This window comes from Vigna umbellata, chromosome 3, assembly GCF_029865625.1.
Source record: "Vigna umbellata cultivar VRB3 chromosome 3, Vumbellata_1.0, whole genome shotgun sequence".
Lineage (NCBI taxonomy): Eukaryota > Viridiplantae > Streptophyta > Magnoliopsida > Fabales > Fabaceae > Vigna > Vigna umbellata.
Genome location: NC_142167.1, coordinates 54,392,761 through 54,415,342, shown reverse-complemented (window position 1 = coordinate 54,415,342; position 22,582 = coordinate 54,392,761). Strand labels below are relative to the sequence as shown.

At 36.7% G+C, this 22,582-nt stretch overlaps 2 protein-coding genes across 2 annotated transcripts; one reads left to right on the top strand and one right to left on the bottom strand.

The window, feature by feature from the left end:
• Positions 1–12,819: 12,819 nt before the first annotated feature.
• On the top strand, positions 12,820–15,621 carry LOC148202948 (protein GAMETE CELL DEFECTIVE 1, mitochondrial-like). The gene is made up of 3 exons (XM_088108287.1): positions 12,820–13,451; positions 14,743–14,929; positions 15,074–15,621. Exons 1-3 carry the CDS (start codon positions 12,883–12,885, stop codon positions 15,278–15,280), a joined length of 963 nt encoding a protein of 320 aa, XP_087964413.1. The 5' UTR covers positions 12,820–12,882; the 3' UTR covers positions 15,281–15,621.
• A 982-nt stretch (positions 15,622–16,603) lies between these two features.
• Positions 16,604–19,780, bottom strand: LOC148202947 (HVA22-like protein c). The gene is made up of 5 exons (XM_088108506.1): positions 19,594–19,780; positions 19,433–19,459; positions 19,219–19,341; positions 17,149–17,416; positions 16,604–16,928 (listed from the first exon to the last, which is right to left on the bottom strand). Exons 1-5 carry the CDS (start codon positions 19,653–19,655, stop codon positions 16,860–16,862), a joined length of 549 nt encoding a protein of 182 aa, XP_087964632.1. The 5' UTR covers positions 19,656–19,780; the 3' UTR covers positions 16,604–16,859.
• Positions 19,781–22,582: the final 2,802 nt, after the last annotated feature.

Here is a 22,582-nt window from a genome sequence, read left to right as displayed (position 1 = left end):
GGTGTGCGTGTGTGTGTGCGTCTGAGTGTGTGTGTGGGGGGGTATGTGTGTGTGGGCGTGCAGTCTCGTGTGTGAGTGTGTGCGTGCATGTGTGTATGTGTGTGAGTGTAGGCGTGTGTTGTTGGGCGAATATGTCGTTGTGTATGACCGTGTGTGTGTACGTGTGTGTGTGTCTATCTATATGTGTGTGTCTATGCGTATGGTTGTGTGTGTGTGTGTCTACGTGTGTGTGTGTCTATTTGTATGTGTGTGGTTCGGTGTGTGTGCGTGCGTGTGTATCTGTGTGTGTGTGTGTGTTTGTGTCTGTGCGTATGTGTTTGTGTGTGTGCAGGTGTATTTGTGGGGGGAGGGGTCTGTCTATGTTTTTTTGTCTATGTGTGTGTATGTTTCTTTGTGTGTGTGTGTGTCTGTATGTGTTTGTGTCTATGTGTGTGTATGTTCTTAAGTAAGTGTGTGTGTGTGTGGGGGGGGGGGGGGGGGGGGGGCTCTGTGTGTGTGGGCGTCTCTCTGTGTTTGGGCATGTGTGTGTGTGGGCTTGTGTGTGGTCGTGTGTTCATGAGTGTGTGTGTGTTTGTGTATTTGAGTGTCTGTGTCTATGTGTATGTGTTTGTCTCTATATGTGTATGTGTGTGTGTTTGTGTGTGTACGTATGTATTTGAGTGGTGTGTTTGTGTCTGTGTCTGTGCGTATGTAAGGGGTGATGTGTGTGTATGGGTGTGTGCGTTGGTGTGTTTGTGTCTAAGTGTGTATGCATGTTTTTGTTGGGTGTGTTTTGGTGTGTGAGGTGGCGTGTGTGTGGGCATGTGTGTGTGTGGGCGTGTGTATGCATGTGTTTTTTGGGTGTGTGTGCGTATCTGTGTATGTGTGTGTATGTCTGTGTGGGGGTGTGTGAGTGTGGGCGTGTGTGTGTGTGTGTGTATCCGTGTGCGTTTTTGTGTGCGTGTGTGGGTTTGTGTTTGTGTGTGTATTTTGTGTGTGTGTGTGTTTGTGTGTGCAAGGGTATGTGGGTATGGCGAGAGCAGAGGCGTGTGTGTGTGTGTGTGTTTGTGTGGGCATGTGTGTGTGTGTGTGTGTCTATATGTGTGTTTGTGTAAGTGTGTTTGTGTGTTTGTGTCTGTATTTGTATCTGTGTATATGTGGGTGTGTTTATCTGTGTGTGTTTGTTTGTGTGTATGAGTGTGTGTGGGTGTTGGGCGTGTGTATGTGTGGGCGTGTGTGAGCACGTGCGTGTGTGTGTGTGTATGTCTGTGTTTGTGTGAGTATTTGTGTGTGTTTGTGTCTGTTTGTGTTTGTGAGTGTGTCTGTATTTGTGTGTTTGTATGTGTGTGTGTGTGTGTGTTTGTGTTTGTGTCTATGTGTATGTCTGTGTTTTTGTGTCTGTGTCTTTGTTTGTGTATGTCTGAGTGTATGTGAATGAGTATGTGTGTGTGTGTGTTTGTGTGTGTGTGTGGGCGTCAGTGTGCGTGTGGGCGTGCTTATGTGTGGTCGTTTGCATGTGTGGGAGTGTGTGTGTGTGTGTAAGCATGTATGTGCGTGTGGGCATGTGTGTGTGAGTTTGTAGGTGTGTCTATAAGTTTGCATGTGTGTGTATGGTCATGTGTGTGTGTTCAATGTGTGTGCGTGTGCGTGTGCGTGTGCATGTGAATGTGTGTGTGTGTGTGTGCGTGTGCGTGTGCAGGTAGGTGTGCATGTGCGTGTGTGTGTGTTTGTGTTTAGGCGTGTGTGTGCATGTGTGTGGGGGCGTGTGAGCGTATCTGTTTGATTGTGTGTTTTATGTGTGTGTGTGTGTATGTGTGTGTCTATGTGTTTGTGTGTGTCTATGTGTTTGTGTGTGTCTGTGTGTATGTTTTTTTATTTGTGGGTGTGTGTGTTTGTGTATGTGTGAGTGTTTATTTGTGTGTGTCTATGTGTATGTGTTTGTCTGTATCCGTGTGTGTCTGAGTGTTTGGGCGTATGTGTTTGGATATCTGTGTGTGTGGGGGTGTTTGTGTGTATATGTGTGTATGTGTGTGTTTGTGTTTGTGTGTGCGAGGGTATGTGGGTGTGGCGAGAGCGGGGGAGTGTGTGTGTGTTTTTGTGTGGGCATGTGTGTGTGTAGGCATGTGTGTTTGAGGGCGTGTGCATAAATGTGTGTTTGTGTGTGTGTGTGTGGGTGCGTTTGTGTCTGTGTTTGTCTGTGTGTGTTTTTTTGTGTATGTGTCATTTTGTGTGTGTGAGAGAGAGAGTTTGTCTTTGTGTGTATGTCTACGTGTGTGTTTGTGTATGTGTGTTTGTGTGTTTGTGTTTGTATTTGTGTATATGTGGGTGTGTTTATCTGTGTGTGTTTGTTTGTGTGTATGAGTGTGTGTGGGTGTTGGGCATGTGTATGTGTGGGCGTGTGTGAGCACGTGCGTGTGTGTGTGTGTGTATGTCTGTGTTTGTGTGGGTATTTGTGTGTGTTTGTGTCTGTTTATGTTTGTGTGTGTGTCTGTATTTGTGTGTTTGTATGTGTGTATGTGTGTGTGTTTGTGTTTGTGTCTGTGTATGTCTGTGTTTTTGTGTCTATGTTTTTGTTTGTGTATGTCTGTGTGTATGTGAATGAGTGTGTGTGTGTGTGTGTGTGTTTGTGTGTGTGTGTGGGCGTCAGTGTGCGTGTGGGCGTGCTTATGTGTGGTCGTTTGTATGTGTGGGAGTGTGTGTGTGTGTGTGTAGGCATGTATGTGCATGTGGGCATGTGTGTGTGAGTTTGTAGGTGTGTCTATGAGTTTGCATGTATGTGTATGGTCATGTGTGTGTGTTCAATGTGTGTGCGTGTGCGTGTGCGTGTGCATGTGAATGTGTGTGTGTGCGTGTGTGCGTGTGCGTGTGCAGGTAGGTGTGCGTGTGCGTGTGCGTGTGTGTGTGTGTTTGTGTTTAGGCGTGTGTGTGCATGTGTGTGGGGGCGTGTGAGCGTATCTGTTTGATTGTGTGTTTTTTGTGTGTGTGTGTGTGTGTATGTGTGTGTCTATGTGTTTGTGGTGTCTGTGTGTATGTTTTTTTATTTGTGGGTGTGTGTGTTTGTGTATGTGTGAGTGTTTATTTGTGTGTGTCTATGTGTATGTGTTTGTCTGTATCCGTGTGTGTCTGAGTGTTTGGGCGTATGTGTTTGGATATTTGTGTGTGTGGGGGTGTTTGTGTGTATATGTGTGTATGTGTGTGTTTGTGTTTGTGTGTGCGAGGGTATGTGGGTGTGGCGAGAGCGGGGGAGTGTGTGTGTGTTTTTGTGTGGGCATGTGTGTGTGTGGACGTGTGTGTTTGAGGGCGTGTGCATAAATGTGTGTTTGTGTGTGTGTTTGTGGGTGCGTTTGTGTCTGTGTTTGTCTGTGTGTGTTTTTTTGTGTATGTGTGTCATTTTGTGTGTGTGAGAGAGAGAGTTTGTGTCTTTGTGTGTATGTCTATGTGTGTGTATTTCTTTGTGTGTGTATGTTTGTGTGTGTGTCTGTATGTGTGTCTGTGTGTGTGTGTGTGTGTTTCTATGTGTGTGTTTGTGTTTATGCGTGTCTATGTGTGTGTGTTTGTGTCTTTGTGTATGTTTTTGTATCTGTGTGTGTGTGTGTGTGTGTGTCTTTGTGTGTTTGTGAGTGTTTATTTGTGTGTGTTGGTGTGGGTGGGTGTTAGGCGTGTGTATGTGTTGGCGTGTGTATGTGTTTCTGTAGGTGTGTGTCTTTATGAGTGTTCATATGTCTATGTGTGTCTTTATGTGTGTGTGGGCTTGTGAGTGTGTGTGTGTGTGTGTGGATGTGTTTGAATATCTATGTATGTGTTTGTGTCTGTTTGTGTGTGTGTGTATACGTTTGCAGGTGCGTGTGCATGTGCTTGTGCGTGTGCATGACCGTGCGCGTGTGCTTGTGTGTGTGTGTGTGTGTGCGTTTACGTGTGCGTGTGTGTGTGTGTGTGTGTGTGTCTGTGTCTATGTAAGTCTTTGTGTGTGTTAGTTCTTATGTGTGTGTTTGTGTTTGTGTGTCTGTGTCTGTGTGTGTTTTTGTGTGTGCGTGTGTGTGTGTTTGTGTTTGTGTCTATTTGTATGTTTGTGTTTTTGGGTCTGTGTGTTTGTGTGTGTATGTTTGTGTGTATGTGAATGAGTTTGTGTGTGTGCGTCTATGTGTCTATTTGTGTCTATGTATGTCTATGTGTGTGTGTATGTCGGCTTCTGTGTGCGTGTGGACGTATGTTTCTGTGTCTGTTTGTGTGTGTCTGTGTGTGTGTGTGGGCGTCTGTGTGCGTATGGGAGTGTCTATGTGTGGGCGTTTGTATGCGTGGGAGTGTGTGTGTAGGTGTGTATGTGCCTGTGGGCATGCGTGTGTGTGTTTGTACGTGTCTATGAGTGTGCATGTGAGTGTATGGTCATGTTTGTGTGTGTTTCAATGTGAATATGTGCATGTGCGTGTGCGTGTGAGTGTGCATGTACATGTGCATGTGTTTGTGTGTAGGTGTGTGTGTGCGTGTGTGTGTGGGCGCGTGAGCGTATTTGTTTGTGTGTGTGTGTGTGTGTGTGTTTATGTGTGTGTGTGTGTGTCTGTGTGTGTGTGTCTGTATGTGTCTGGATGTTTGGGCGTATGTGTGTGGGGGGTTGTGTGTGGCGTGTGTGTGTGTGTGCATTTGTTTATGTCTGTGTGTGTGCATGTGTGTCTGAGTGTGTGAACGCGTGTGTGTGTGGGCTTGTGTGTGCAGGTAGGATTATGTGTCTTTGTAGGTGTGTGTGCGTGTTGTCTTTGCGTCTGTGCATGTATGTGTCTGTGTCTATGTTTGTGTCTATATATGTGTGTTTGTGTGTGTTTGTGTGTGTGTCTGTGTCTGTGTTTGTATGTGCGTGTGTGTGTTTGTGTTTGTGTCTATGTGTATGTCTGTGTGTTTGTGTCTGTATGTCTATGTGTATGTGAATGTGTGTGTGTGTGTCTATGTGTGTGTGTGTGTTAGCGTCTGTGTTTGTGGGAGCGTATGTTTCTGTGTTTGTTTGTGTGTGTCTATATGTTTTGGGTGTGGACGTCAGTGTGTGTGTGGGCATTTGTATGTGTGGGAGTGTGTGTGTGTGTGTGTGTGTGTGTGTGTATAGGCGTGTATATGTGTGTGGGCATGTGTGTGTGTGGTGGGTGTGTTTGTTTGTTCGTGTGTGTATGTGTGTGTGCATGTGTGTGCGCGTGAGCGTGTTTGTGTCTGGATGTTTCGGTGTATGTGTGTGGGCGTGTGCGTTATTGTGTGTGTGAGTGTGTGGGCGTGTGTGTGTTTTTGTGTGTGTCTATGTGTTTGTGTGTGTCTTTGTGTGTGTTTGGGTGGGATTGTGTGTTTGTGTGGGGTTGTGCGCATGTATGTGTGTGGGCGTGTGTGTGGGTCTTCGTGTGCATGTGCTTGTGTGTGCGTGTGCGTGTGGGGGTGTGTCTATGTGTGAGCGTGTGTAAGTATGGGGCTTTGTATGTGTGGGAGTGTGTGTGTGTGGGCATGTATGTGCATGTGGGCATGTGTGTGTGTGTCGGGGGGGGGGGGGGGGTATGTGTTTATGTGTGTGCATGTGTGTGTATGGTCATGTGTGTGTGTGTTTAATGTGCATGTGTGTGCGTATTCTTATGCGTGTGATTGTGTGTGGGCGTATGTGGAGGGGGGAGGGGGCCTTGTGTGTCCGTGTGTGTCTATGTGTGTGTCTATGTGTGTGTGTGTGTATGTTTTTGTGTGTATGTGTGTGTGTGTGTGTTTATGTGTGTGTCTGTGTGTATGTGTTTGTGTTTATCTGTGTGTGTCTAGGTGTTTTGGCGTGTGTGTGTGGGCGTGTGTTTGTGGAGTGTGTGGGTGGGCGTGTGTGCGTTTGGTTGTGTGTTTGTGCGCGTGTTTGTCTGTCTGTGTATGTGTAAGCATATGCGTGTGTGTGTGGGCATGTGTGTAGGATTGTGTTTGTGTGGGTGTTTGTGCACATGTATGTGTGTGGGCATGTGTGTGTGGGTCTGCGTGTGTAGGTGCATGTGCATGTACTTGTGTGTGTGTGTGTGTGCGCGTATCCATGTGTCTGTGCTTGTCCTTGTGGATGTGTGCGTATGCTAGTGCTTGTAGGTATGCTTGTGCGTGTTTGTGTGTCTGCATGTGTGTGTGCATGTGTGTGTGTCCCTGTGTGTGTGTGTGTGTCTGTCTGTCTTTTTATGTGGGGGTCTGGGTGGATAGGCATGTGTGCTTGTCTGTGTGTGTATTTGTTTGTGTGTGTGTCTGTGTGTGAGAGTGTATTTCTCTATGTGTGTGTTTGTGTGTGTTTGTGTGTGTGTCTGTGTGTTTCTCTGTCTGTGTGTGTGTTTATGTCTTTGTGAATGCGTGTGGGCATTTGGGTGTGTGTGTGTGTGTGTTCAGGTGTGTGTGCATGTGCTTGTGCGTGTGTGTGTGCTTGTGTGTGTGCGTCTACGTGTGCTTGTGCGTGTGCGTTTGTGGGTGTGTGCGTTTACGTGTGCGTGTGCATGTGTGTGTATGTGTGTGTGTGTGTGTCTGTGTGAGTGTCTGTGTGTGTATGTTTGTGCGTGTACGGGTGTATGTCTGTATATGTGTTTGTTTGTGTGTGTGTGTTTGTGCCTCTATGTGTGTGTGTATGTTTATGTGTGTGTCTCTATGTGTGTATTTATGTATCTTTGTGTGTGTTTGTGTGTGTGTTTGTGTCTGTCTGTGTGTGTGTATGTGTGTTTGTATGTGTGTGGGGGTGTGAGTATTTGTGTGTGTGTCTGTATGTGTGCCAGTGAGCGTTTCCGTGTGTAGGTGTGTTTTTGTGTAGGCGTATATGTTCTTGTGGGCGTTGATGTGTGTGTGGGATTGTGTTGTGTAGGCGTATGTATGTGCTCGCGCGCGTGTGTGTGGGTGTGGGTGTGTGTGTGTTTCTACATATGTAGGTGCGTGTGCATGTCTTGTGCCTATGTGTGTGCGTGTGCATGTGCTCTTGCTTGTGCTTGTTCGTGTGCATGTGCATGTGTGTGTGGTTCTGTCTGCGTATCTGTGTGTGTGTATGTGTGTTCATGTGTGTGTCTTTGAGAGCGCGTGTGTGTGTTGGCGTGTCTGTGTGTGGGCATATATGTGGTTATGGGCATTTGTGTGTGTATGCGTGTGTGTGCGTGTGGGCTTGTGTGTTTGTGTGGCCGTGTGTGTGCGTGTGCGAGTGTGTGCATGTGTGTGTGTGTATGGGTGTGTGTGTGTGTGTTTGCATGTGTAGGTACTTCTACTTGTGCATGCGTGTGCATGTGCTCTTGCTTGTGCTTGTGCGTGTGTGTGTGTGGTCGTGTGTGTGTATCTGTATGTGTGTGTGTGTCTGTGAGCGTGTGTGTGTGTGGGTTGGCATGTCTGTGTGTGAGCATATATGTGGTTATGGGCGTTTGTGTGTGTAGGCGTGTGTGTGCGTGTGGGAGTGTGTGTTTGTGTGGCCGTGTGTGTGTGTGTGGGTGGGTGGGTGTGTATATGTGTGTGCTTGTGTATGTATGTATGTGTGTGTGTGTGTGTGTTTGCGTGAGCAGGTGCGTGTGCATGTGCTTGTGCGTGTGCATGTACGGGTACGTGTGCTTGTGTGTGTGTGTGTGTTTGTGTATGTGTGTTTGTGGGTGTGTGCGTTTACATGTGTGTGTGCGTGTGTGTGTGTGCATGTGTGTGTGTCTGTGTGTGTGTGTCTATGTATGTGTCTGTGTGTGTGTGTGTGTGTTTGTGTGCGTGCGGTGTATGTTTGTATATGTGTTTGTTTTTGTGTGTGTATGTATGTTTGTGTGTGTGTCTCTATGTGTGTGTATTTATGTGTCTTTGTGTATGTCTGTATTTGTGTCTGTGTGTGTGTTTGTATGTGTGTGTGTGTTTATGTGTATGTTTGTGTGGGGCTATGTGTGTATGTGTGTGAATGAGTGTGTGTGTCTCTATGTGTGTCCATCTATGTTTATCTCTGTCTGTGTGTGTGTGTAGTTGTGGGCGTCTTTGTGCGTGTGGACGTATGTTTCTATGTGTATCTATGTGTGTGTCTATCGACGTCAGTGTGCATGTAGGTGTGTCTGTGTTTGGGCGTGTGTGGGTGGTCGTTTGTGTGTGTAGGCGTGTGTGTGCGTGTGGGATTGTAGTCGTGTGGCCGTGTGTGTGCGTGTATGTGGTTGCATGTGGATGTGCTTGTGCGTGTGCGTGTGCTTATGCATGTGCATTTGTGGGTGTGTGCGTTTACGTGGGCACGTTTACGTGTGCGTGTGCATGTGTGCGTGCGTGTGTGTGTGTGTCTATGTCTGTGTCTGTATGAATGTGTGTGTGTGTGTGTGTTTGTGTGCGTGCGGGTGTATGTCTGTATATGTGTTTGTTTTTGTGTGTGTGTTTTTGTATTGTGTGTGTGTATGTTTGTGTGTGTGTCTCTATGTGTGTGTATTTATGTGTCTTTGTGTGTGTCTGTATTTGTGTCTTTGTGTGTGTTTATGTGTATGTGCGTGTGTGTTTGTGTGTATGTGTGTATGTATGTGTGTGAATGAGTGTGTGTGTGTCTCTATGTGTGTCTATTTGTGTCTATCTATGTCTATGTGTGTGTGTGTGGGCGTCTTTGTGCGTGTGGGCGTATGTTTCTATGTGTGTCTGTGTGTCTGTGTGGGCGTCAATGTGCATGTGGGCGCGTGTGTATGTGGGTCTGTGTGTGTGTGTGTGGCCGTGTGGGCATTAGTGTGTGTGGGGCGGTGTGTGTGTTTGTGCGAGTGTTTGTGTGTGTATGGTCATCTGTGTGTGTTTCAATGTGCATGTGTGTATGTGTGTGGGTCTGTGCGTGTGTGTGTGAGAGAGTGTGTTTGTATGTGCATGTGTATGCGTGTGCATGGATGTGTTGTGTAAAGCATTGTTTGAGTTATTTATTAAGAGTTCACACATGTGTTAGTAATAGAGAGTCTTTTGCTTCATTGATTATCTTTTATATATATATATATATATATATATATATATATATATATATATTATGGTGGAGTAGTTCTTACACAGTGAAATGCTTGGATTGTAACAAAAAGAAAATTTAATTTCATGATCCATGAATTTGCTTCTAAATCAACATCTTCAATTAGTATATTTGTAGAACGTAATTAATAAGAGTGTTTTAAAATTTTATTTATTGAATATTTTTTGATGAATAAATTTATATGCAGTGTGATTATTATATTGTAAATTTATGAGATTTCTAATTTTTTTTAATTCTAAATAATTTTCATTTTGATGCCATTTATTCGTCATTTGAAATAATGATAAAAAAGTAATAAATTTTAAATATTTTTTAAGATTTAAAATAATTTATTATGTTTAACATATTGATATAAATTATTTCGAAAAAATAGTTATTATTAAAAGTTTGAACATCCACAATATAACATTTCTTTTTCAACATTATTTTAATCCAAATAAAAGTGGTATCGTAAATATTTGAATCCTAAAATAAATTACTTAGAATATTTCAAAGGTTTAATCATTCTGATAGTCTCTATTTATGTTGGATTTTCTCAAATAGATTCCTCCTTTTTTCTATTGTCTCATTTGGATCCTTAAAAGTGAAAAATCAATGCAATTCGGTATGTGCTGTTAAATTGGGTTAACAAAGTTAAAATTTGGTTGAGCTGCCACTATGACCTGGTTTTATTAAATTGTGTGGCAGATAGATGACATGATATGTGGTATGATACATTAAACAATTAAAGAATAGGTTTCTGATAAAAATTGAAATTGGAAATCGCAATTTTGGCTACGACGAAGGAGGCGCGATTTCTTCCTAACGAAAATTAGGGTTTTGTGTTTTGGTGCCTTGTGGGTTACTACGATGGTGGTAGCCATGAAGCAGCTTGATTTATGTCTTAGTTTTATGTGATTTGGGATGAGGTATTTTTGTGCGATTTAGAGTTCATGAATTCTTTGGTTGCAGGTTCCATGGAGTTCACAGTTTGGGAAGATGAGATGCAGGTGATTCGTAGCTTGGTTGAGTTCGTTGCATGTTTGTGGAGACTTGATGGCACAAGACTGCTGAAATTGACGCACAAAAACCCTAATTTCATTTTCACCACATTTTTTCCACAAAGAAAAAAACTCTCTTACCACTTTCTCTCTTCCTTCAACCCTAACCTCGTCATCTTTTCTTCTTTCACAAAAGTATTGCTTCTCTTTCATCCCTTCTTCACTTTTCCAACAACTCTTTCCACCCCACTTTCTTTTCTCAACAACGCAAACATTTCTTTTACATGTTTTTTGTTTTGCGAAGACTGTCATGACTTGTCCATGGTGGTCCACGATGATTCGAAGATGGCGCAATATCGAACACTCTGTGAATCCTAAAATCGTTGTATCTCCAATCTTGAATCCTATCTTCCAATTTCATTTTCATGAACCCTAATTTATTGATCCCTAATTTCAATTCTCAAAAACCTTTTTTTCTTAATTACACATATTCCACGAAACCTGCTCTGAATGTGTCATGTCAATTAATGATTCCACATCATTTTGACAACTCAGCTTCATTTAAACTCCGTTCATCCAATTTAATGGCAGAAACTCAATTGCATTGATTTTGTACTTTTAAAGACCCAATTGAAAAAAAATAAAAAGGGAACCTATTTGAAAAAACAGAACTATCCAACTGATTAAACATACTTTAAATAAAGAAAGAAAGGATAAAATTATAATTTTAAAATATATGGAGGTCTACAAAAAAAATTAGGGTGTTGCACCCTCCACCACCCTAAGTGCTTCTGCACCTCCTCACTATTTTATTTTATTCCAAAAATACTCTACATCTCCCCACTATTTTCTTTTATTCCAAAAATACCCTACACCTCCCCAGTATCCTCAACAATCTTTCTCTTTCTCTCTCTGCATAAATTAAGCATTCATATGGCTTAGATTTAAATTTGTAATATATTGCAAAATATAAAATTCAAAGAAAACTTCAATATTAGTGCTTTTACCACTTCCATTTTATAAACTTAAAAGTTAGATGCAAATACAAAATAATAAACATAATAATATTAATAGTAAATAATATATTATTATTATTATTATTATATACTAACTTTATAACGACGAAAGAACTAAATAAATTCCAAATCTTTAACAAATAACTTTTCTTTTATATTTTAAGTATTTAATAATATTTTTATATTCTTTATCTAATAAATTAAATACTTTATTCAAGTTATTTGAGTGAAACATGTCGATAAGTTAAAACATAATATAATGTTAAAAATTATAGATATTAAATGTAAAAAAAAACACATATATATAAGTATTTTTCTAGAAATTTAAAACAAAATTTTACCATTTATTAAGTAATTTGAAGAAAAAAATATATATTGAACAGTGAAAATAAGATTGAATCAAACTTATTTAAAGAAAAATGTAAATAAAATTTTACAATATATCACAAGTTTAAATCTGAATCATGTGAATGCTCCATTAATGTGGAGAGAGAAAGAAAAAGATTATTGAATATAGTGAGGAGGTATAGAGTATTTTTGAAATAAAAAAATAGTAAAAAATGTAAAATGTTTTTGAAATAAAAAAAATAGTTGAAACGCAACACTCATTATCTTTAGGTTTTAGTCCATCAATATTGTTGGAATAACAAACCCAATCATGCAATGATCCAAAAATATATTATGGAGCTGGACTATTTTTTATCATTCGGCCCAAATCAAAATTTAAAATGGAGTGTAAACATATTTGAAATCGAAATTAAGTTACATATGCAAATACTGTCTCAATTTGTTTAATATTAAAAAAAATATTTGAATTGATCTATAATCTTTATAATAAATTCTAAGAACACACCTCTAACTCAATTAGAGAAATAGTGAATTTAAGTAAAAATATTTTGAGCAGGGTTAACAAGACAATTTTTCTTATTAGTGCTAACGTCATATTTCTCTTAATATAATTTTTATTATTTACTAAAAAGTACAAAATCATAGATGAATTTCAGGCTTCTCGTGTGGGTTTCAACAGTTTTTAAATTTTTTAATTTAGTTGAATGTGAAAAATATATATTTTGGTAATTATAAACAAAATGCATCATTGGTATGAATAATTTAACATAATTTTGTTTTGTTTTTTGAACTTTAATAACTTAATAGATTTTTTTATATGCTAATAATAATTATTGAACACTTAAATTGAAAAGATTAAACACTATCATACAATTAATAAAAATATTAAAAAAAGTAAAAATATTTAAATGTAAAAGAAAATTTAATTACATCATATAATTAGACAAAGTTTATGACCAGAGAAGAAAATATAAAGGAGGATGAATATTACAGTGGGTACAGGATGTGAGAATATGTACATTTCCATTCTCATCTCCATACTCATGTGCGTTGATTTGAGTTTCATATTATCTTGTAGCACCTTATATTTACAATTTAGCTGAATAGGGCATAATCATATATTTAGGATTGAAAACTGTGAAATGAAATTATTATAAGGAGATCTCCACCTACTATAAGAACACTAAGAAACTTAAATATTTTATATTTTTATTTCATTTTAAATTTTAATGGTTTTAGTTTCAATTATATAAAAGGTTAATTCAAAATTAATTTTGTCCAATTCAAATAAATACTTAATACACAATAAATGTATAAGTATTCACTCATGAAAACACATATGCTCCATCTGGGAAAGGTGGTGCCTAGACCCATTCTTTGTAAGCACCACTTGAATGATATCTCCTATCTTTTTTCAATAATTCTCTCTAATTTATAGTGTTTTCTTTTTTCACTTCATAACAAAGTCTGTAAGATATAGAAAAATAACATTTAATAATTTGTAATTGGTAATAAAAGCAAAGCCCAAGTCACAAGGCCCAAAATCTACCCTCTCTTTTTCATCAGAGAACAAAAACTGAGTTATGCTTTGTGCAGTTAATCGACAATGCAAGGGTTTCGACGAATCACCACAGCGACCATCTCTACCGCAAAGCAATTCAAGTCTCTAACATCCATTATTCCCGCCGATACGCATTTCTCTCCTTCCGGCAAAGTTCCGGTGACGAGAAGGTGGCTGTCGAGCCGCAAGTCCCGGAGCGGCGAGGACGAGTGGAACGAGGCATGGGAAACGGCGTGGCTGCCGGAGGACTTAACACCGAAGACGCGAGCTCCATGGGAAAGCGACGTCAACTTCCCTTCCTCCTCTTCCTCCGCCGCAGTGGCGGTTGACGCCGTGCCCGAGGCCGATGAGGAGACGAAAGCGTTCGTGGCAGAGATGAACGAGAATTGGAACGAGCGGCGAAGAGGAAGAGGATCGAAGGAGAAGGAGAAGAGGGAAGAAAATGGCGCGCTTTACAGCGTGGAGAATATGAAGAAGGATTATCGACTGAAGAAACAGAGGCTGCACGCTGGACTGTGGTTGAAGGAGATTGAGAAGCTCGAGGAGGCAAAATTGGCCGATTCTGACATTGCTGCTGGCGATGACATTCAGAGATTGATTGATAGTTGCTCCGAGTATACCTCTCGCTCTCTTACCCCCTTTTAAATTGGATTATGGTTCTTGAGATGCTGTTTTATATTGGTATTTGAGTTTGTGGTTATTAATTTGTTATTGATTTAAGTCCCTGATACTGAAATCTCATCAATCATTATGGTTATATTCAAACTTTTATAATCTATTCTCGTGTAGAGTGTACAATTTGAAGTAGTTATTGACCTTGAGATTTCTAATGAAGCATGTTGTGCGGTTCTAACACCGGATTAGTTCTTGTTCTATGTTATTGTATACTGTGATATTATTGACCAATCACCATCTCTCCCAATATTTTGAACTATAGGTTAAGGCTTGGAAATTTATGATTAAGTTTAACGAGTGTTAGCTACGTACTATTCTGACATATTCTTCCTTGCTGGTCTCTTTTTTAAAACTACAAATTCATGAGTGTGGAGCTCATTAAATAAATAGTGAAGCCTAATTATTTTCATGATTTGCATCAAACTTCGGTTAATAGTAGAGTGTGTTAGAAGATGTATTGCTAAGAACTTTCTTAGTTTTATATATCTAAAGAACTGCCAATAGTACATTTATATTATTCGTTGAAATTTGTTGAAAATCACTGAAGTGTGTGTATATATATTCAAGTGGTAGCGTCTTGTGTTTCATAATTATGTGGTCCAGGTTCGAATCCTAATAATGTCCCTTTAGGTATGGATTAAACCATTTCGGAAGAGAATTCATATTGTGTGCACACTTAGGCATGCTATGAGAAAGCTCATTGTGTTTGAATTGCGGGTAATTCATGGACGCAGTCCCCCTTCCTTGTATTGTAACTCGATTTATAAGAAATGGCGTGGTAGGGGGATTGAACTTTCGACCAGTTGGTTGTAGAAATATCTAATGTGTGCCTTTCTTTTAATGCCATTAATATGGTATTGCTTTTAAAAGACGTGGCCTAATTAATGGTAGCAAATGAAAATCTATGAATAAGTACTTGTATTTTATTTGCGGGAATGCCAAGGTTTTTCCTTCACGGCAGAATTATTCTTTGTAGATCCCAGATAAGGCTATGACTAGGTATTAACTGCTCACTATTTAATTTTTTTTCTTCAATGTCTTATGTTATTTGCTTACTTTGTTTCGCACACTAATGTAGATGTATGGCCATTCTGTTTTTTCTACACTATGGGTTTTCTGGTCTCTTGTTTCTGTGCACATTAAGGTCTCATAGCATCGTAGTTATAGCTTTTTCATCTTAGTATCATCTCTACTTGTGAATGTTGTACTTAAATGACCGAACGACTGCAGCATTTTTTACCCTGGCAATAATGATCTCAACAATGCACAAGTGCAAACTGCGGAGTTCAAAAATATGCCTGATGGATGGGAAACGATATCAAAAAATCAAGAAGGAAATGTCTGGGAGATGTCCCAGAGAGAAGAAGATATACTTCTCCAGGAATTTGAACGACGTATTGCCTATAGCAAATTTCAGGTGTGTATAAAAACAATAGATTGCCATGTTGCTTTTCTAATCCCAATATAAAGCGTTGGTATTCTTTATAGGAATTATGGAGTATAATGTCAGATACCTAGTTTTTCTCTTTATCATTGACAACTTGATAAAACTTGTATGCAGATTGCTAGTTTTATCAAGACTCACATATTTAGCAGGAGGAGGCCAATTGATGGGTGGAAATATATGATAGAGGTGGTGGGACCAAATGCTAAGAGAGGAAAGGGTAGTGTTTCGAGAGTACCAAGTCTGTCTGATCCCTCTACACAACCTTTTAAGGAGGAGAAAAATTCAGTTGACAAGACTTACCTTCCTCTTCAGAGAAGGTAGCTTGCTCATGTTGGTGCAGCGGTCTTTTGATTAAAAAATGGGTGAATAAAGGACAGTTACTGCTACTTAGCCTTTATTGACAACAGATGCTCTCCATGCAATCTCTGCTAAGGTTCAAAACCGTGGTTGAATTATAAAAGCAGGTGACGATATGACCCAGGATGAATGTGATACTAATTAGTGGCCTAAAAGCAAAAGGAGTTTTCTCTTTTGCCATGTTAAATATTACCTAATATGTGAAAGCATTTAGGGTTAAACTGGAGGATGTACACGAGGATATTGAATTGGGCTTCACAATTTTTTTAACAGGTGTTTAATATCTATAGCTATGTATTTATTTACTCGTCCAAATCATATGAAGAATGCACTGGAGGTTGCATATAGGATTGTTGATGCATCAAAAATAGGAACACGGCGTGCATTATATTAATTGAACATGCAGAAATAGTAAATCTGTGCCTATTGAAGCATTATAAACAATTAATCTGGTTCGATTGGTTGAGATTCAGGTCAGGTCAAACTTAATGGGGTTTTGCGCAAGTTGTCTCACACTAATTCTACATGTCTGTTAAAGAAAATAAACAGATTTAGGCTGCTATTTGTCATGTTTTTTCAATATCCATTAGCTAAAGTTAATTTTTAGGTATTGAAGATTGCAAGCCATATATTATTTCAAATAAAATTTTGCAATGAATAATTTAGTGGAGTACAACATGACCGTATGACTCGTTCAATTTCAGACAAATTTCAAAAGAAATACCCACGGTATACTTAGGTTGCTAAATAAATCAAGAGCTATTTCAAGGTACTTTATGCAAAAGGGTGTTTTAAGAAAAACAAAAACAAAAACCCTTTGAGCATCCCTTAACTAAAAAAATGATTTTTTTTAAAAGGGACTCCAAACAAAATCTTACAATTAGTAACGTACAAAGCATAACCCTTCCAATATAGCTACCACTGCTTCTCTAGTGGTTTAGCATTTTCTATCCAAATGCTTTCCTTAAAAATTGAGTTCTTTTTCATTAAAAGATTATTTCTACCATGGAACTCTATAACATACTTATATTTAAGGTAAAATTCTATGCAATATTTCGAGATATAATTTCAGTTCTAATTTACACTTGGAAGAACCTAGTTCTTTCTTTTTAAAGTGAATGAAAATCAGAGCCTTGTATTCACACACGAGAGCATTGCACAACTTCAGTCCTGCGTTACTGTTAGTAGTCTTCAATGAATAAATTGAATATATGCACATTTTTCTTATCAAATTTAGCTCAGCGAAAAGTAAAGTCAGTGAGTGTGTTCATATCCACATACTTGAAGTCGAAAAAAACTTTGGAAAAGAAAGTAGTGATTACTCCGGACTGACTCTGATCACGACAATGATTCTCCGTCACTTTCTCCACTTTTTTTTATCTTTCCTCCTTTTGCCTTTATAGTTGAATTAACTAGATGAAATATCTCAACCTGAACTAGACTTATATCTATATTAACTAAGTTCATAAGTCTTACACTTAAATCACTATTAAAGTATCGCCACGGTGATACTACAGATGAGTTTAAGGGTTAACACAGTTAATTAATATATATAATCATCATCAAAGATCATATAACTTCCGTTCCTCCGTCCTCTAGCTTCTCTGTCAGCCTGCATATATCAACAACCAAACCATAAGTGTTTTTTATGATTAAAAACAAACCTAGCTACATATATTTTCATGCTTAAATTGCACTAAAACAGGGATGCTTCCTATAAATTCTGTTCTCAATGAAATTAACAAAAGTAACTATAATTTACATCTAAAACCTTCCATAAGATTCTTGGTTTCCATAACTACTGGTCACAAAAAAATTTGGACAATGTGTACCTTGGTTATGAGTCTTTCAAATGCTTCAGTTCCATGCTCTTCCATGTACCTCTCAGCAGCAGAAAGGACATCATCCTGCTTACTAAATATGTTCTTTCGGGGAACATACCACATTTGAGAGGCTCCTGGAAACTTTGGCATTTGTGGCATTTGTGGATTCATATAGAATGGTCTAACATAGTGCCTATAAACATGTGCTGCCCCACTGAACTGCGGAAGAACTAGCCAGCAACTAAGTATCAACTTGGCATAAGGCCAAATGGCAAGCCTGAAATTAGGAACACAATTACATTGGAAAGTTACAATGGTTTAGTTTCTTAAAACTTTTCTAGCCAAGCAAAGAACTTGTGAGAGAACCTTTTGAAAATGAAAATTCCCCCCAAGTGATAACTAAAAGACTAATTGGTATTGGTAAATTACTTAAACTTAATTAAGTACTTAACCATAATCATGTTCATGTATTTAACTCAATGAATAAACACAAACTTAGTATTATGTATGATTATTAAAATGAGGCAAACTACTAAATAATTGTTAATAATTTAAGAATGTGTACACTACTAAAACGTTTTTCATTTTTTTATACCTTTACTTGTAATTTTATTTGTTACTATCTTATATCTAATATTTAGTTAAGTCTGAATGTTTTTATAGTTCTCTTAAGGATAAAATATTTCATTAAAAAATAGTATGAAATAAAAAATTTAAAACTAAAATAAATAACATAATTTGAAAAGAGATAGTGATGAATGTTGATAGAATATTGAAGATAAAATAAATAATAAATATATATATATATATATATATATATTATAATAAGGTATAAACTCATATATTACTTAGCATTTAAAACAAAATGTTATAAATTAGTTAGCTGAACATGCTCACAACAAATGGCTTAATAAATGTCAAGGGTTCTTTCAAATAAAATAAGCTAGTTATCTTAAAAAGACCTGTAAAACACACTCAAAAGTTAAAACTCATGATTTTTAACTTAAAATTTGAACTTTAAATAAATAAAATCATTATGTTTTCAGAAACCAAAATAACAACGTGCATGAATGATTGTTTTTCTATTATTTCATGGTTTTTTACCATTAAGGTATATTTTCATTATGAAATTATCAATGTGATAATTTTTTAAAAACATTTGAACTTGGACAAATCACGTTAAGTTGAAAAAGTCCTCTCATGCAGAGACGATTTTACTTTACTTTAAGTAAAATGAAATCATGTCAAGTCAAAACAAATTTCATAAAAAAATGAAGTCGTCACATCAGGCGATTTATGTGTTTTATAAAATAATAAAGAAGTCATATGACAATGTGACTACTTCAATTTCTTTATGAAATGTGTTAAAGTCGAATGTACTATGATGTTGTCACATCTTGAGGTAATTTGTGTTCTATAAAATGTAAAGAAGTCGTATGACCTTGTGAAGATTTCAATTTCTTCATGAAATGTGTTGAAGTCGAATGCTGTTGTGACAATTTCAGTTCTTTTATAGCATGAACTGAAGTTATAAAAGTTGTTTTTGGCTTGACTTGATTTCATTTCAATTAAAGTAAAATCACCCTAGAATAGCATGACTTTTTCTTTATGAGGTGGTATCAATATGGTATGACTTACCATGTCCAGTTCGATTTTTTTTTTTAAAGTTACCCATTTTAGTAATTCAAAATAAAATTACACAAAAAATGGTAAAAGAAAACTCATTTCGTTTCAATATAATTTTGAACTATTCAGCAATGATGCTTTCATTAAAATCTATAATGATATGAAAATTGTTTCATAAACAGGAATGTTAAAAAGAGAAAGAAACAACTGATGAGAGACATTTTCCATCTTGTTTCACCCCTCCTTCAAGTTCACACTCTATTTTGTGCTTAACACCACCCTTTTACTTTCCACCATGTTTAGTTGATTTTGAAAACTAAAAACAGCACATAGAAAATCAAACACACCCTTCCCTTTCATACCTCTATCAAGATTCAAACAATGCACCACAAAGAAATTGCATACTTCAATATAAAGCATCCAAAAAATGTTGAGATTCAGTGATTAACTTACACTTCAAGAACTTTGGAAAATGTGAGCTCAAACAGAGTGATCAAAGAATAGAGAACCCAATAAGTGAGCCATTGCTGATCATCAATACTAGACCTACTCTCTATGGCTTTTATCGAAGCATATCTGCCACAAACACCAAAAGATACACTCAAAAATCAAAACCTCAAACACTTTTTTCAAAAAGTCACATTCAAAAAACTAAAGCCATACTTACAAAGGGTAAACCAGGGTGACCAAGGGCCTGAACAAAAAGCAAAAACACAAATCTCAGATCAAAATGATTCAATGTAACACACAAAAAGTTTAAATTTTTCATGTGAATCTACATCATACAATGGCATTCAAGAGTAGAGATGTAATGGACAAGAAGCATACAGAGCAAGAACATCGAAGTTCTTGAAGAGAACTTGGAGAAAACTGTCGCCAGAAGTACCCATTTGATGCAATGTTGTTATTTTTCTTTGTGGATCCTTTTGAGTGGAACACAGATGAGGGTTTGTAAAGAGAGACAAGGGAAAACAGAGAGGCTTCAAAAGTGGGACACTCCAAACAAGAAAGTAAAATTGAAAATGAAAGCATGTTGACAAAACAAAACCAGACCTTAACAAAAAGCTTATGTTTTTTATTATAATTTTTTTTTATATTAGTTATTTTATGAATGGATAAAATAAAACAAAAATGTGTAACTTCTGAGTAAAACATTTTTATATTGTGATTTAATAATAATTTTAAATTTATCTTTTTATTGAAGATACTTTTAATTGAGTAAATTATTCTTCATTAAAAAAATTATATAAAACACTACTTACATAATTATCCGCTTTTTTTTAAGTATTTATTTGTTAACATGAAGACAAAGAAAACTTAAGAATCATTGAAAACTGATTTACATGAAAAATAATTATAAGTTAAGTTTTTATTTCCTTAATTTTTTTATAAAATATATAATATATTTTGTCTAAAAAAGAGATATTTGAGAAAAATATTAAATGTGTTAACGCGGAACAGCAGAGGCTTATTTCTATTCTGAACGTACGTACATGGACACTGTTACGTAGTGGTACTGATAGAATTATCAGTGCCAGCTGTCACCAACTGATCTCACTCTTTTTATATATTTAAATAATGCTTTATAATTGATTTATTTTTTATAATTTATTAATTTGGTTCATTTTATTTTTTATTATTTTTTAGTTGATTTAATCTTTGATTTATTTAAAAAATTTTAATTTGTAAGTTAACCATTATGTGCATATCACGTATCAATTGATTGATGAAATTTTAATTTTTTAACTTTTTTAATTTAAAAAATATAAATTGTCACATGTCAAATTATAATTATATTACAGTAACAATTTGACAATATAAGTATTAATGTTACATGTTGAATTTTAATTTAGTTTCTTTATTTAAAATTTTGGTTCAAGTTTCTTTATTTTTAAAAGGATTTAATTTTAGACAAAATTGATAATTAAATTTAATTACAATTTATACATGTTAAATTAAATTTTTAAAAGATCTAATGATTCATATAGTTTTATTTTCTAAAAAATTTCAAATATAAAAAATATAAATGAAAAAATATAAAAATGTAATAACAGAGATAACTAAATTAAATTTTTTTAAAAACATTAGATAGTTAAACCAGAAAATAATAAAGAAATTAAAATGAACTAATGTAACATATTAGATTAAATCATCTATTAAACAAATATTTGTAGCATTTCAAAATAATACAATTTCTTCTGTTTTATCTTCTCAATAAAATATTCCCTCGAACCACGATTTCCGGTCCCAAATACAGAGTATCGGATTACGACATTTTGTAATACCGTAATAATTGTATCCAAACAATTAACTTTTATGAAATAGTGCTAATTTTACCTTATAATTTTAATATTTAAGAAATAGATTCGAATATCCATATAATTCAATCAATATAAGGTTAAATTTAAAAGTTATCAATAAAAAATCACATCAATATAAAATAAAATAAATAACAATTGTCTTATCTCAAAAAAAAGTAATATTAAATTTAAATTTAAATTGTCAATGTGTTCTTTTTACACTTTGTATTATTTTTACAACCTCTTATAACATGAGATTTGCATACTTTTTAAGTATTAATAACTTTTTTATTTTCAGTTTAGTACACTGATCATATATACATTCACACATCATTAATTATATAGTTATACTTTATATTATTTATATTTGTTTTTGTATTATACTACTATCTCACCCATTAATTACAAAGTTAACTACAGTTACAATCTAGACTGTCAACTAGTATATTAGATGGTTGGTTATCAACCTAGATGATCATTTAAGACAATAAAATATTAACTTGGATGATCACCTAACATATCAGAGAGTTGTCCATCAACACAGACGATTACTTAAAAATCCAGACTAAACAGTAATCCGGTGATAAATCATCATACTAGACAGGCAAACAGGTATGACGATTTATCACCAAAAGGGACAATACAACTAGGACCAAAGATTATCAACTCCAAAACAATTTTACTTTAACCTAGTATAATCAATCACGTTTGGATGATAATTAGGTCAATTATACTCAAAAGTGCATCACAAAATTTATAAATAGAGATATGAAGTAACGAGGTAGGTCACTATAACATTAATTGCTTTCTGTTTAAGTTGATTTAACTTTCATATCGGAGTATCTTCTATAGATAACATTCGTGTAGTTTGGACAGGAGGCTCTTAAAACCAGACAGGACTTGAACTTATGAGAGAACGTTGTGAGACCGAGTACCTGGACCTGAAGACTTGACCCCACATCCGAAACATTTTGGCACTCATCGTAGGTCAAGTGATATCAACCAAATAATCCTATGGTGACCACCAAAAATCATGACAAGAAATCCAGTTGGGGAAGAGGTAGACAACCAGTTCAACCCGATTGAGATGATGAAGAACATGCAACGACAAATAGAGGAAATACAACTCAAGTATGAGGAAGAATTAAGGACCATTTGCGCAGAGAACGCAACTATGCAATGAAAGCAAAACGTCAAGAATTTTGTGCCTCTTACACCAACTCAACCTATGCAATCTAGACGACGTGAGGAGCCTTGCCAAACCACCCATGAAGGCAGCTTGAGAGGCAACAAGGATCACCCATCTGTGGAAACTGTGAACATAATTAGGATACTTCCTTTCACACCAGCTATAATGAAGACACCTTCTCCAGACATGTGGACTATACTAGTTTTTTATAAGTATGACGGTTTCACCAATCCCAAACTTGAAAATGTTCATGAACCAGATGACACAATACACCTTGTATAAAGGATAAGCATTATCCTAGTTTGATTCATTGCCACCCAACTCCATA

Excerpts from the sequence above, each read along its gene's own strand:
- LOC148202948 (XM_088108287.1), top strand. The coding sequence starts at position 12,883 with ATGCAAGGGTTTCGACGAATCACCACAGCGACCATCTCTACCGCAAAG. Across the intron at positions 13,452-14,742 it reads TTGATTGATAGTTGCTCCGA|CATTTTTTACCCTGGCAATA; the intron begins GTATACCTCTCG and ends GAACGACTGCAG. Across the intron at positions 14,930-15,073 it reads TTGCCTATAGCAAATTTCAG|ATTGCTAGTTTTATCAAGAC; the intron begins GTGTGTATAAAA and ends ACTTGTATGCAG.
- LOC148202947 (XM_088108506.1), bottom strand. The coding sequence starts at position 19,655 with ATGGGTACTTCTGGCGACAGTTTTCTCCAAGTTCTCTTCAAGAACTTC. Across the intron at positions 19,342-19,432 it reads GTCACCCTGGTTTACCCTTT|ATATGCTTCGATAAAAGCCA; the intron begins GTAAGTATGGCT and ends TGTTTGTGGCAG. Across the intron at positions 17,417-19,218 it reads TTTTCCAAAGTTCTTGAAGT|GCTTGCCATTTGGCCTTATG; the intron begins GTAAGTTAATCA and ends TCCTAATTTCAG.